At 46.6% G+C, this 13995-nt stretch overlaps 1 protein-coding gene across 1 annotated transcript in view; it reads right to left on the bottom strand.

Annotated features, from left to right (window-relative positions):
* dnajc17 (DnaJ (Hsp40) homolog, subfamily C, member 17) overlaps positions 1–11842 on the bottom strand; it is a 36042-nt gene extending 24200 nt beyond the window's left edge. Inside the window, exons 1-7 of the mRNA XM_023802270.2 lie at positions 11649–11842; positions 5997–6066; positions 4554–4612; positions 4365–4452; positions 3836–3912; positions 2928–3042; positions 2182–2231 (exon numbers count right to left, since the gene is read on the bottom strand). Coding sequence (XP_023658038.2) covers positions 2182–2231; positions 2928–3042; positions 3836–3912; positions 4365–4452; positions 4554–4612; positions 5997–6066; positions 11649–11726 — 537 coding nt within the window. The 5' untranslated portion in view covers positions 11727–11842. The remainder of the gene's footprint in view (positions 1–2181; positions 2232–2927; positions 3043–3835; positions 3913–4364; positions 4453–4553; positions 4613–5996; positions 6067–11648) is intronic.
* Between the last annotated feature and the right edge of the window lie 2153 nt (positions 11843–13995).

Genomic DNA, 13995 nt, shown 5'->3' with positions numbered 1-13995 from the left:
GGTAAACCCAAAAACCAAAGTGTCATTCCAGGCTTTGATGGTTATCAAAGTAAAAACCATGGCATCCAACACAGAACCCTATAGAGTCAGAGGTGTAACCTCATGCCGCCTGGATGGTGAAATCACTGGTATGAATACCCGTTTTTGCAACGGGCTTAATCCAAATGCAATATGAGCTAGGTGTGAGCCTTACCGCCATCTACCCCATGGCCCTGGACAACGTCAGGAACAGAAACGCTGATGACACCCCAAAGTCAAACTCTCTGTTCCTCGTCAAAGAAAACAGTTCTTGGAAGCAGTCTCAAGAATTTTTGCTTCAATTTACCAAAGTCAATTCACAAAACAAATACCCCCACAACCCACCCTTCCCAAGTTACTTGCTCCTCTATGATAAGTTTATACACCATTAATCTTCTGACAAGGCAGAACAGCCTCTGGGTTAATCCCAGCAGGTCTGGTGGAGCACTGCTAGTCTAAACAACCGAAAGAAGCTTTTTGGGAGAGCAGTACTGGGTTCCAGAGCAGGAAACAGTTCACTGAAATTAAAAACCAAAGACAGACCACAAATAACTGAGGAGCAAATGTAGCATTCACCCAGATAAATACACAATACGAATCACCATTGTGTCCTTCGAAAAACACCAAACTTCTATCCAAAAGGTGACCATTTTGACCATTTAAGTCTCTTGATAGCAGAAGCAGAAGTTCGTAAACTGCTTGACAAAAAAAGGCGGCACAATGGCACCCTTCCTGGCTGCAGGTTTTTAACTAGCTATTGTTCTGACCCCAAATAGAACTCGCCGTCTAAATATATTTTCGAAAATAGTTTTCCACTTCCACTGTACACATGAGCCAGGGTACTGGAATGCAGGTACCTGCAAGCAGACACGCAAAGAGAGCTAAAGGCCTCCCAGGCAGCGTGAAAAGGAGTGAGTGAGTTTGACTCCATATACTGTCACACGCTTGGGTTAAGAGGACACTGATATGTCATCTCAGTGGGGCCTTGCCGGCAATGCGCATCAGGAATGACACGCACACGCATACGCTGATGCCATTTCACATGCAGGTGGAGACAACAATGCATTTCTGCAGGCCATTGGTGTCGCTTCAGAGATATCACCGCTTGTGGTGAAGGAACCGGTTTGACAGGACTGACATCCTCAAGCAGTGTCAACAACCCTCTGACCCAGATCACACACCCTTTCCAAGAACCAAGGAAACGTATTTTCATGATGCACTGCAATTTAACAAGGAGGAAATAAAGAGCACCGGACTGAGCAAATGAGGAGAGAAAAGCGGCAAAGCCGATGCAATTGTGACCATGAAGATGACCTGAAACAGCACTAATGCCAAGCTGAAAGTATCTCGAAAAGTACAGATGAATTTATCACCAAGGCTTACGTCTCTCATTGGGCAAAAAGATTTTCACTAACCGTGGGCAGGACAGAGAATTACAGGCTAACAGAATTACATGCACAAGCATCATGTTATATCCCCTTATCCTAGAGGAGTGTTTCTCAGCCCAGTCCTCCAGGACCTCAGACAGTCCGGGTTTTTGTTCCTCCCAGCTCTCAGCACACCTGAACCAAACACCGAATACCTGCTACAGCTGTGCTGGGTGAGAGCACAAATGCGGACTGTCTTGGGGTCCCCGAGAACTGGGCTGAAAAACACTGTACCATTTTACTTAAAGCAGTCATTATAATGCATTATAAATACCTTTGTAATGCATTGTAACTGTCAGTATAAGAGGTAAGGAGGCTTTTGTACTGCATCATGACTGTATTTATAATGTATTATAGATGAGAGCTACATAGAGCATTCATAATCCATAAACATGGCATAAGGTGTTATGCCTTTTTATAAATAGTTATAGCCATGTTTATAATACTTTATGAATGCATTATGAAGATATCTTTATTGCATTGTACATGACTGCTTTAAAAACACTGTTCTAACAAGGCTGATAATTCTCCATTTTTATACCCGAAGGCCAAACTTGAGAGTGATGAAAACAGAGAAACTGAGTACATCCTTAATCAAGGAAACATTTGTAGTCTCCATAATTTGAATGAACTGACAGTTAAATTCAACAAGCGGCAGACTTGACCTCCCAGTTCCCTGAAACCTAGCCCGATCCTGGGCCGCGCACAATCTATAAGCAATATTTTAATGTCTCACTTTTAATTTGGGGGTCACATTGCTGTTGGACGGCGATCCCCGTGGAGGGCCTGTGGGAGAGAGAGGGGGAGAGACATGTTCATCCTGCCAAGGCCTTTCAATGAACCGTATAAATAACGGGATGTGTGGTGGGGGTTGGGGCACCTTTGTCGGATTCAGAGGGAGTCATGGCAAGGATCCCAAAGCATCATCGTCAGACCAGCTCCAACATCTCCGGTCAGTCAGTCACCATGGACCCATTTGAGGTCACCTCCCCTAACCTAACCCCCCCACCCTCCTGAAGAACTGACCCAACCGGAGCCTTTGGAACCGCGCCATGGTGCGCTTCCAAGGAGCATGGGGGGGCGCGACTAGCGTGCAAACCGGAGGTCTGTGGTTAGGCCCCGCCATCCCAGCCCGGCCCAGCACACCCGCTCTGGGGGTTGGGGTCAGAGGCCCGTCCACGGACTGGCTCCTCCAGGCTCTCATTCGCTAAAAAAACATCACGGCTGTCTTGTGACCGGACAACTTGCCTCCGTAGCCTGCAGCTGCTACCATGAACAAAACAATATCGTGTGGCATTACCTGAATACTAGACTAGTGACATATCGGACATTCTGTGGTATAGAGGTGTCCTGTATTGGGAGATTACCAAGCTGCGTCTGAGTGGCACAGATGTGGAGGCTTTAAGAATTTACCAGCATGACTGGAAGTAGGCAGCAACACACACAGCAGAAGCGTTAAATCACATGCGTTACATGAAGTACCGGGTGCTGCAGGGACTCCATAGAGCTGCGCCTCCCTCTCCCTCTGGATCTGCTCCTTGATCAGCCTTTGTTCCTCCTGTAGTTGCCGGGACCCCTCCTCTCGCAGCCGGGTGATCTGGGATATGGGGGAGGGACATGTTTAATACAGTAAGGCCCCATGAGCGACTGCAGGAAACCACACATCATCACTGCAGGCCTCAGAAAAGCACCGACTACGTGAATAGAGGATGTGGTCGGAAGATCTGCCAGAGCAACGGCACCCTAAAGAGCAGCCTGAGGCTGATCCACTGGGCAAGGACTTCTCAAACCTCCGGCAGCACAGGAGGAACAGAACACTGCCTCCTAGTGGTCATGCCGAATCAACCGTGACACAACCATCCCCATGCCTTATGTGGTAGAGGGGTTAAAGCCAGGGGCGTCAAACTGCAGTCCTGGGGGGCCGGAGCCCCTGCACATTTTTGGGTTTCTCCTGATTTAACACACCTGATTCAACTACTTGCACCTCCTTGTGCTAATTACCACGCAGCTCCTGAGCTGAATCATTTGTGGGTTAACAGGGAAAGAACTAAGCTACCCAGGGCTCCACCCCTCCAAAGACTGGAGTTTGACACCACTGGGATAAGCCATGGCTGGGTTCCTCTATCATGAGGACAGTCTACTGATGTCAATGGAAAGTCCATCCTCCAATCACACAATACATGTTATGGGATTGGTCAATCATGCACCCTCTGGTCACGTGACCTTTGCCTGCAATGTCCACCATAAAAATGACACTATACATAAAGCTCAGACTCTATATAGTGCTATAGAGCCTTATGTAGCCCTACACAGACTCTATATAGCCCTCTGTGAAGAGCTAACAGCTAAAGGAGGCATCTGGGATTGGGTGGCCAGAGACAGGCACTTACCTCCTCTTCCAGCGTGCGTGCGACTTTGATCTCCTCCACACTGTGAGCCTCGGCCTCTCTCTCACGCGCCTCTAAGTCTGGTTGGGGGGGGGGGGTGTATATACAATACAGTAAGAGCAGACCTTGAGCCACACTCAAAACTCCATCCATTCTAAACACTTTCACACTGTAAATCAGTTGAAAACGCTATGGTACCAGATCTGTGGAAAGCGGCCAGACCGGACCACAGCCCGGTAACGGTGGGAAGCACTTGGACAGCGCCAGCGTAAGCGTTTTACTGGTCCCTCTAAAGACCCCGTGACACAGAGTGCAGTCAACGGTGACACATTATAAGCCACCCACGATGGCCGTTAATCTCAGGGCGTGGGCCCAGCTGGTCACAGGGATTCGCTGTGGGAAAAGGCAGGAAATCTGCGAGCGTTTCGACAGCCTGTGCTGAGCCGCGCCTGTCCGCTGTCATGGTAACTATGGGCGCCCTCAACACCGGCCAAACTAAGCTCATTCCCTGTGAGGTCTACATAATCCTCACCTAGCTTGATCTTCTTCCTCTTATCGTCGAGTCTCCGCGTCCTCTCCTCGGCCTGCTTCTTCGCCTTTCGAACTTTGTCATACGCGGCCTGCCGGAGACAGAGGATTCTGGAGGTGGATTCACGTCTGTGGGTCCGGCTCACGGCGACACGGGGAGCATGATGCCCCCTGCTGGAGGCCACAGACTTACCCTGGCTGCCGCGTCCGTCAAAACCTCAAGAGCCTGGGACAGCTGGTGGAAGAGCTCAGCTGAGAAGACCGAAACAAAGACGGAGAACATGGCCAGCTCAAAGATCTGCCTCTTATCTAACCATAGAAAACAGAGGAACTTCAAACAAACCTGTTCTTCATTTACAGACTACTTTATTGTTAATACCTGAAGAGGCAGCTAAAACAAAGCAAACTGACTTTACTGACCAGAAAGGACCTTAAGGCTTCTGCTAAACCAAATAAATAACATGATATGTCACAGGGGCTTCCAAGCGATTCCAGTTAAGAGTTGCTGAATCTGATTCGGGGTGTATTTCATAAAAAAACAAAGGATGACAGCAGACTGTTCACTAAGTGTGACACGGCATGCTGTCTTTATGAAGATGGAACACTGGGAAAATACTGCAGGGGGAAGTCGAACAAGTCCGCTTCATGACAGCCGTTGTTGGAGTGTCTAAGGCAGTCCGTTTCCCACTCCAAACCATGCATGCCATGTCGCCCTAGGCCCCGCTGGGAAGCAGAGAGGCCACTGTCACAATTGCTGGCACGTGGAAGTGCATGCCTGCCACCTGCCTTGAATGGCATTGCCCGTTTCCTAACGCCTGCCCCTCAGCATCCTGCGGAACGCAAACCGCAGCCTGAGCAAATCCAGGGCAAACGAAGTGCACAGGTGGGATTCAGGGGAGAATATCCTGCACCCCCTGGGGAAATGGTCCAAATGTCTGTCTGCATCCCGCCCGGGCCGACCGATGCATGCTGACTCCTGCCTAACCCCTACCCCGAGTCCCCTGTTGTGAGCGCCTCTTCGTGCGACGCATGAAGCACGGGCGAAACCAAAATAATTTTGGACCGCATCTGAATGCAGAATGGGCTTTTCTCCCGCTCTGGAGCCGACATTGTTCTCTTTCATTTCTGGGAAACTGACCCATTTTATTTTGCTCAGTTCTGCCATTTACCCCCTTGTTCCCCTTCTATACTCAAATCAGGAATTGTCAAAGACATCCAGTAACCACAAAAAAAAAAACTGAAAAAACCTTGCATGAAAACAGGCTGGTGTTTTTTTGTTTTTTCCTCCAAGGTACAATATTTTTTTTTTTAATGTATTTTAAATTTCCAGGACTGCTTCACCCCCCCCCCCCCCCAACCTTCTGGAAGACAGGAGACCAGAACAACACAAGCTGTGTTGTTGTCCCCTTCGGGGGCCAAAGATGCAGCTCGCTGCCCCGGGGGCCTCTGTGACCTGGGGCCCATTAAGGGACCACACCTCCAAGGAGGGCGCCCAGAAGGACACCATGTCGGGTCTCAGACACCGACTGGACAATGGCTGCATTCAGTGGGGAGGTTCATAGAAGGACACACGGCAAAGGCGCTTAGCCGCTTCTCCGCTGCGGACGCGCAAGAGGCAACCAGCAGCTCCACTTACCCGCTTTGGGGTTGTCAGGATTCTTGTCCGGGTGACAGGTCAGAGCTCTCTGTCTGTACGCCTTCTTGACCTGGAGAGCAAAAAATACATAAATAATCTGCAAGGAATCATGACCGACAGTCATGAAAACAGGCTTATATCCGGCTGGGCTGAGCGATTACGAATGTCAACTGGGGTTTAATGCATGCATAGCTGACATTTCCCGAAACACAAGGCAGAGTTCCCAAAGGCTGATAAACCCAAGGAAACTCAATATCGTGTCTCCACCACCGCTGCGTGTCCAATCTAATAGACTGAAGGCCTCACACTTTCTCCACAAATAAGTTTAACCTGCATTACTGTGACTGTGGGGCACCAGCGACTTCTGTATTTCCACTTTATTCTAAGCCACTGTCCTTCCAATAATGCATCCTCTGACTCGAATAATGCATCCCTAGACGTCCACAATTCCATCTGAGGGAATAGTAAACAATAATTACAGAAAATAAATTTTACAACAAAATTTATGACTATGAGAACAACACGGAACGCAAAAAGCTTGAAAATGAAAAACAGGAAATGTACAATTTGCTGGATGGCCGTGGGCATGACATACCGGCATGAACTCCAGGCTAAGGACAGAAAAGTGAAGCTGCAAGCTGACTTTCAGGCTCATAAAGCTGCCGAGCTGAAGACGTCAGCTAGACACTGCACCCCGTCTAACTGCTGCTCTTCTTTGCTAGCCGTTAGCCTTGGTGCCCTGGGGCACCACCTTGGTCTAGCTGTTGCCTTGCTATCGGCTCCACTTGGGTGGGGTCATATAATGTCTACACATTTTAGTAGGCCTGCTCCTCCGATTACACCGCACAGGCAAAAAATACAGCTGAACACCACTTAAAAACATGGGTAACAAGGCGCTACTATAAACCAGCACTTTAGTTGGGTGATTTTCTCTATGCAGAGACATGCAGAATGACGAATGTCTACCTCATATCTTTACTGACACCCAACTCTGGTCAACCCTGACATACTTTCAATAAATGAACGGCCCCTAACTGGTTCCCATCACACAATTATTTTCGAATGGACAGAGGCAAAGACACGTCAAACTTCTTTAAACCTCCCCCCCCCCCCGCAAGCTGAAAACTGCTCTTTAAAACAGGCAGGAAAATAGGTACATTTTCAAAGCCGGTTCCAAGTAGGAATCAATCAAAGTGCGAGCTATCGGACATAAATCACATGCTTTGTTTATGCATCTGGAATTTTCACATTGAAAGGAACGCTCTCGAAAAAATACTGGGCCGTCGTTCCTAAGGGTCGAGGCCAACATGGCTCAGAAGAGATGCACGTTCAGTCTCATGCTACTCTGGGGTTGTGTGTGATGAAAGAATGAAAATAAATGATGAATCAAATGGTAAATCCTTTATTTGCCATTTGCACGAGTGCAGGTACAATAGAATTCCTCTCTTTGTCTACCCCATCTTGCTCTCCCTAGCTTGGGGGCGGGGGGGCTGGGGGTCACAGCACAGGGTTAGCTAATGTGTAGGACCCCTGGAGGTGGGGGTTAAGGGCCTTATTCAAGGGCCCACAAACATGTGACTGTTCTGCTGAGGCTGGGGCTTGAACAGGCGATTTTCCGATCACGGGGGTAGAGACTTAGCCTGCTGAACCAATGTGCCCCAGCGCCCCAGATACATGCTCTTCAGGGTGGCAGTTGGATGCTTCCTGGCCATAAACAGCCACTAACCCCATGGGAACCTGGCTGTTCCAGCATCTGCTCTTCAGTTTTGTTTCTCTCTTCCCGCAACTATCCCCGACAGGCCCCAAAAGAAAAAGTGAACGCGTTTCTTATTAGGCGAAACCACACAAAACACACATTAAAACATCTGAGCTGCTATCATAGCTCACCTGGGCAAGCGTTCACCCAAAGCGACCGCCGGAAGAAAAAAAGCTGCACTAATGAAACGTGATGTCATGTGTCTGTCTGACCCGGAGGTGACCCTCAATCTATGCCCATCCACTGAGATTCTACCTCACCGAGGGAAGGCTGGATGAGAACCAGGTCGATAGCTATCACTCTCTGCCCCCTTACCCCAGGGCGTGCGAAACGCACGGGAAAGGAGGTATAAAACTGCAGGAAAGCACACATAACTATTTATTTGCGGTAGAGAGTTCTGCCATGCTGCTAAAGTAACAGGCCAGGAACTCAGCATGCTGGTAAGGGGCCGGACATGAGACCTGGAAACGAGGTCCTTAGCGGGACAGGCACGCAGGCCCCACCGAGGGAGGAACAGGCACGCAGGCCCCACCGAGGGAGGAACAGGCACGCAGGCCCCACCGAGGGAGGAACAGGCACGCAGGCCCCACCGAGGGAGGAACAGGCACGCAGGCCCCACCGAGGGAGGCCGGTTAAGCACCTGCGCTTCGACCGGCCTGCTCCCCCGCAGCCCCTGCAGGGAGGCTGCGCCACAGGTCACATGGCGGTAGTAACCATCTTGTACAATGGTGCTGCTGCAAGATAAGAACCAACTCTGCTCCTCATCTCCACCCCCAACTCTGCTACTGAGTTTAGCGCTGTTGCTACTACACACATTCCGTGTTGATAAATAAATCCTTTATTTGTCTTTTGCACAAGTATTGGTACAGGTTACACTGGTGGAATTCTTCTCCTCACCTACCCCATCTTGCTCTCCATAGCTTGGGGGGGGGGGGGGGGTCACAGCACAGGGTTCGCCAACATGCGGCGCCCCTGCTTACGGGCCTTGCTTAAGGGCCCACAGATGTGAGTACTCTGCCGAAGCTGGGCCAGAACCAGCAACCTTCCGATCAGCACAGAGGCTTAGTCCACTGAGCCACATGCTGTTGACGTATAAGCCCAAAATCCCTTGGGTATAAAGTTTCTTAATGGCCCCGGAACTGCACATTGGCTACAACAAGACACCTACTTGATTAGAAGACAACAAATTTGGATTATCCACAGGAGACAATGAGAGAAAAAAAAAATCATGACACAGACACCCCCTAGTGGACACTAGCTAACACAGCATGCTCCAGGAACCCCACTGGGCGATGCCTGGGTCTCCTCTGTCACTGACTTGAGGGGGCTGGCTTGCACCTTGCTGTCATTACCGCCCTCTGTGCTTCTTATTAGCACTGATCACGTGTGAGAGTGCTGCCCACATGGCAGCAGGGCCTGCCAACTGTCTGCCTGCCAATCAGGCTGTCCTCAAGAAATCTGACATGCAGCAAGTTATCTGCAGGGACAGCAAACACGGAGGCATGGGGAGAACAGATACATTTCAGGAAAGAACTTGTAAGCGACCATATGATTCACACAAATACTTATAGTAGCTTTTAGCAAGCTAGCCCACTCTTTCTTCTTTCAATAATGTTCGCATGCCTGGGGGGGTGGGCAGCTAATTGACCTTGGACCCCCAGAAATTTTTTCTCTCCTTACTTGGTAGTTTTTGGTTCCTCTCCTCCATTGTCATCTGGCTTTTTACATTTTTTGTCTTTCCTTTTCCCTGTTTTTGTATTATTCTCTCGTAATGATGTTGGAGTGTATTACAACGCACCCATGCCTTGCCGGGACTTTTGCGAAAGGCGCTATATAAAAATACATTTAACTGAATTCAATAGTAGGCTGATTAGCGGCTCTCTGATTGGGCAGCGTTAGAGAGGGTCAGCCTTTTCCCTATGATACTGAATTCAATAGTAGGCTGATTAGCGGCTCTCTGATTGGGCTGCGTTAGAGAGGGTCAGCCTTTTCCCTATGATTGTGCTCATCCTCAGTAACAAAAGCAGGAAAACCAGGCCAACATCGAAGGGAACTTCCATTGGTCCCATGAACTTGATCTTATGGGTGTCCTTTGGTGAAGATACTGAAGCTCGATTATTTTTGTTGACAAGTGGCTTTCATCCAAAAAAGGTTTAGAGTTATAATTATACATTTTTAGCTAGTTATCCAGTTTGATATTACATAATGCAATTCAATTTATGTAATGTGCTCTAGGGTACAACAGCAGATTGACTCCTGGAGCATGAGCCAGCGATCACATCCTTAACTGCGAGACCACCTGCTGCTCTGAGCAAATAATACATAATAACCAAACCTCAGCAAAGCAGACCAGTGAACCATAGCCTGTTCATGCTACGCAAACCACTAACACACCAGGGCCCCATCCGTTAGCGTGACTAAGCCTGAAAAAGGAGCGCACTCATACCACAGTAACGACGACGCTAATTTGAAACACTGCAGGCAGCAGGAAGTACTTCAATTAAAGGGGCCTTAATGAGTTGTGGCTGAAGCTGGATTAGTAAGTTCCTGCGCCGTGACGAGGCTGCACCTTAGCTGAAGCGGCCTCACGGACATGCCGATTAAGCGACTGGGTCCTGAATCTCTCCCCCCCCCCCTCAACATGGACCTGCAGTCAGTGTCAGCCCAAACTGGAGAGCTTCACTACTATCCAAACCCCCTAACCCATAGACTTCCTGGGAGAACACCCACCTAGAAGGACGTGACTCAGAAATTAATACCACCTTACCACAAAATGACCACTTTGCTTTCAGGATTACAAACACAAATAGTACCGAGTTGGCAGCCCGCAAGTATCTGTCTGGCGGTGGAACAGAAAAAAGCAGGGAAGGTGGTGGGACAAAGGGTGGGGGGGGTGGTGTCCCCCTGGCGCCCCCAATTTCCGCACGCACTCATGCACGAGACATTCTGTTCCAGCTGCAAATGGGCAACTGAAAGCCTGCAGCAACAGCAGGCAAACATGGAAGCTTACAAGCCCTGCCATATCACTCATGCAAAAAGACAACCTCCCTAGACTGAAATCCAGACACAACGGATTCACTACCTGAGGACTGTGAGATTCTGACAAGCGCCTACCTGAGAATTAACCAGTGACAAGGGAGCACGTGACAAGAGACCATTTTCACGTTGGACCTAAGAATAACCGGGAGCTGGGGGAATGCAGGACTGTCTTTAGTGACACGTTCATTCCCTCATCCCGTCGCAGCTACCGTAGGAACTGTCAATCACGTGGCGGTTCCGAAGCGTTCCCACAAAAAAAGGTACAAATGTGCTACATGGGGTAATATCGCCCCTTAGTGGCCAACAGGTTTACCGAAAAATACAGTGTTTTCGAGACCGGTAAAGTGGCAGAGATGAAGCGATTTCTAAAATAACATAATACAGCTAATACAATGAACATAAACAATTTTCGCCAGGGTCTTAGTCTTAATGTTACTAATACCGTTAAAACTTGTGTGTTGCGTGTATCGCTCAATCGCAACCTATCCTTATTTCTCCGATTTTCTAAATGATTCTGTAAGGACCTGTGTGCAATTTTACATAAGCCGAGAGGTAATTTGCACGGCCGGCCTATGAAGTCTGACACCAAACTAACCAAAACACAAATAATCATAGCAGCAATTAGCGGGAATAAGATAACAATTGACTAAGTACGTATAGAAAAACATCCAGCATGGTCTGTTTTTATCGTGGTACTAGCTGACTGACTGACGTGCCAATAAAAGCAAAGAAAATAAGTGAATTTATTCAGTTGCTGTTTTAGGGCTGCTCATTTATCAGGTTGGCCCGCACTGAAACGGAACATTTAACTTCATAAATGCTTGGAAGCTAAGCAAGTCTTTATTAAAATTTCACACCTCTTTTTCGGTGGCTCCTTCTTCCACCCCAAGCAAACCGTAAAGATCCATTTGCAACAATTCTTTCGCCGCTGCCATTTTCGCTACGAAACTTATTTTAAATAATAGTGTACAGTTCGGTAGTCCAAAAATTACAGCATGTATTTCTTCGCCGTCTTAACCTTTCAACTGTCACACAAGCACTTCCGGGAAACATTGCGTGCTGGGTAATGTAGTATTATACATATTAGCGGAAGTAATTTTTGCATCGGAATTAAAAATTCTAATAATAATTAGAAATAATGGTGAGACACATGCTCCGCCTTGCTGTCTACTCTCCTCTGTACATAACGAGTTCATCATAAGGCAATACCTAAAAAAATCGAAACTGAAGATGACGTAGGCCTATTAACGAATACATTTTTACATTGGAGAAGAAATCCTGCGTACTTCTGAAGTTGAGACCAGGAGGAAGGCACTGTTTCTAACACCAGATGGCGACAAAAACTGTAATTATCTGAAAATACGAATAAACGCCTTCCAAAAAATATTTGAGTAATGCACCTTTATCACCTTTTTGGACCTATCACGGAACGTTGCAGCCTAATTATAGACAATTTTTGTACGTTTTTTATATGTATTGAAATGAAAGTGAATGGGTAATGGAACATTTTTTTCATCAGCAGCTTTGAGGTAACCATAATTTGAATCTGCTATTATGCACACTTTAATTTTCCTGTTATCTCGAAAATGAAAATGACTCCCAAATTAGCGATCACAAAAAGCAGGATAGGAGTAAATAATAATTGGGTATTAGGCTTTGTTTATTCTATTGTCTTTTTCATTGTATCTGATGCCATTTTATTATTTGGGTTGATAGATCTGCTCCTTATACTTTTATGATACGCAGTGGAACGGATTAATTCCAAAATCTACACTTTTAAAGAAATTTAATTTTTAAGTGCAGACCGAAAATCAATGACAAGGATGAAAGCCAAGCTATTCAAGCTTTAGTTTTCTTGGAAAATAACAGTCATCTGCAGGCTCCTGTGGACAGCTGATTCATTCAGAAGAGCTCCAAGTCAACTGCTGCTGCTGACAGATCTCTTAATAAGAATCTTCTTTCTCCAATGCAGACACACATTCCAAGAATGCCTTAACCCTTTGTGTTTTTACCTGGTCATCTGGTTTTTTTTTTTCTTGTTGTTTTTCTACAAGATAAGACATGCAGCGGGTCAATGCTACACTAATATTCAACAAGGAATCTTGGAATGTCAGATATGCGACTGGGAGAGTGGTACTGAGAAATGACTCAGCTTGCCTGAAGATATGATATAGTTTCACAGCTTCCTGAATGCCAGGAAGATGATAAAAAGCAGCCCTAAATGATGATACTGTTTTTTTGTACTCATTTTTTGTGGCTTCACAGCAGCAAAGAAAACAGTCTTAGTGTATTGGGCTAATAAGCAGATAAATGTACTTAATTTGGAGTATTCAACAGCCAGTCTTAGCCTGGCGAAGTCCAAAACTGTAACTGAGTGGACAAACATAGTGATGGAAATTTATGAGCTCCTTAAAGATCGATAATACATGTCTTTGCATGTATGTATATATATATATGTGTGTGTGTGTGTGTGTGTGTATATATATATGTATATATATGTTTTTTTTTTATCTCAATGCACCAATTCCCTCATGTCTCTCTTGTTTAACATGCTGAGCAATTGTTTTTCTGTGGTTCTGACTTTCAATTTTAATGCGATGACGGTCAGTGTTTTTGTGTTAATGTTCTGTTGGTTCCCCAAAACTATTAATAAAAAGTTAATCACAAAAAATAAAATGCAGCCCCAAATAATTTGCCACCAAACTGGGTCTGCATTTTACTGATATTTCTGTGAACGCTACCAGCAGTTTTAATAAAACCCACATATGCACTGAGCCAAAGCAGAAATAAGTATTGGCACTATTGTCAGGGTTGGCATTTTAGCAGACATGCCAATTCAGGCTGTTTACATTTCCCAGCACTTATTAATATCAGTGTTATTTATAAACAAGACATTTGGACATTCTCTGATCCAAGGTCTGTTTATTAGTTTCTGGGTCTCACATGGGGAGGTTTCCTACGGGTACAAATGGGCCTTAAGCCAAACACACAAGTCTCCAGCATGGGATTTGGGTCTGTGGAGGAGCATCTCTGCCATTGGATGTTTATATGTTTGAGTTTGACTCAAAAAGTCTCTGATTGGAATCCAAAATGTATTAAGAGCTAAAAAAATAACAAAAAAACAAAACAATATGTGACAGACAAAGTCAAAATGTGAAAATGGATGTGATTGCATGTACATGCCCTGTATTACTCAAGAGACTC

The sequence above is a fragment of the Paramormyrops kingsleyae genome, chromosome 14 (assembly GCF_048594095.1).
Source record: "Paramormyrops kingsleyae isolate MSU_618 chromosome 14, PKINGS_0.4, whole genome shotgun sequence".
NCBI classification, from domain to species: domain Eukaryota; kingdom Metazoa; phylum Chordata; class Actinopteri; order Osteoglossiformes; family Mormyridae; genus Paramormyrops; species Paramormyrops kingsleyae.
Note: the sequence above shows the minus strand (reverse complement) of the source record. Positions and strands in the feature narration are given on the sequence as shown.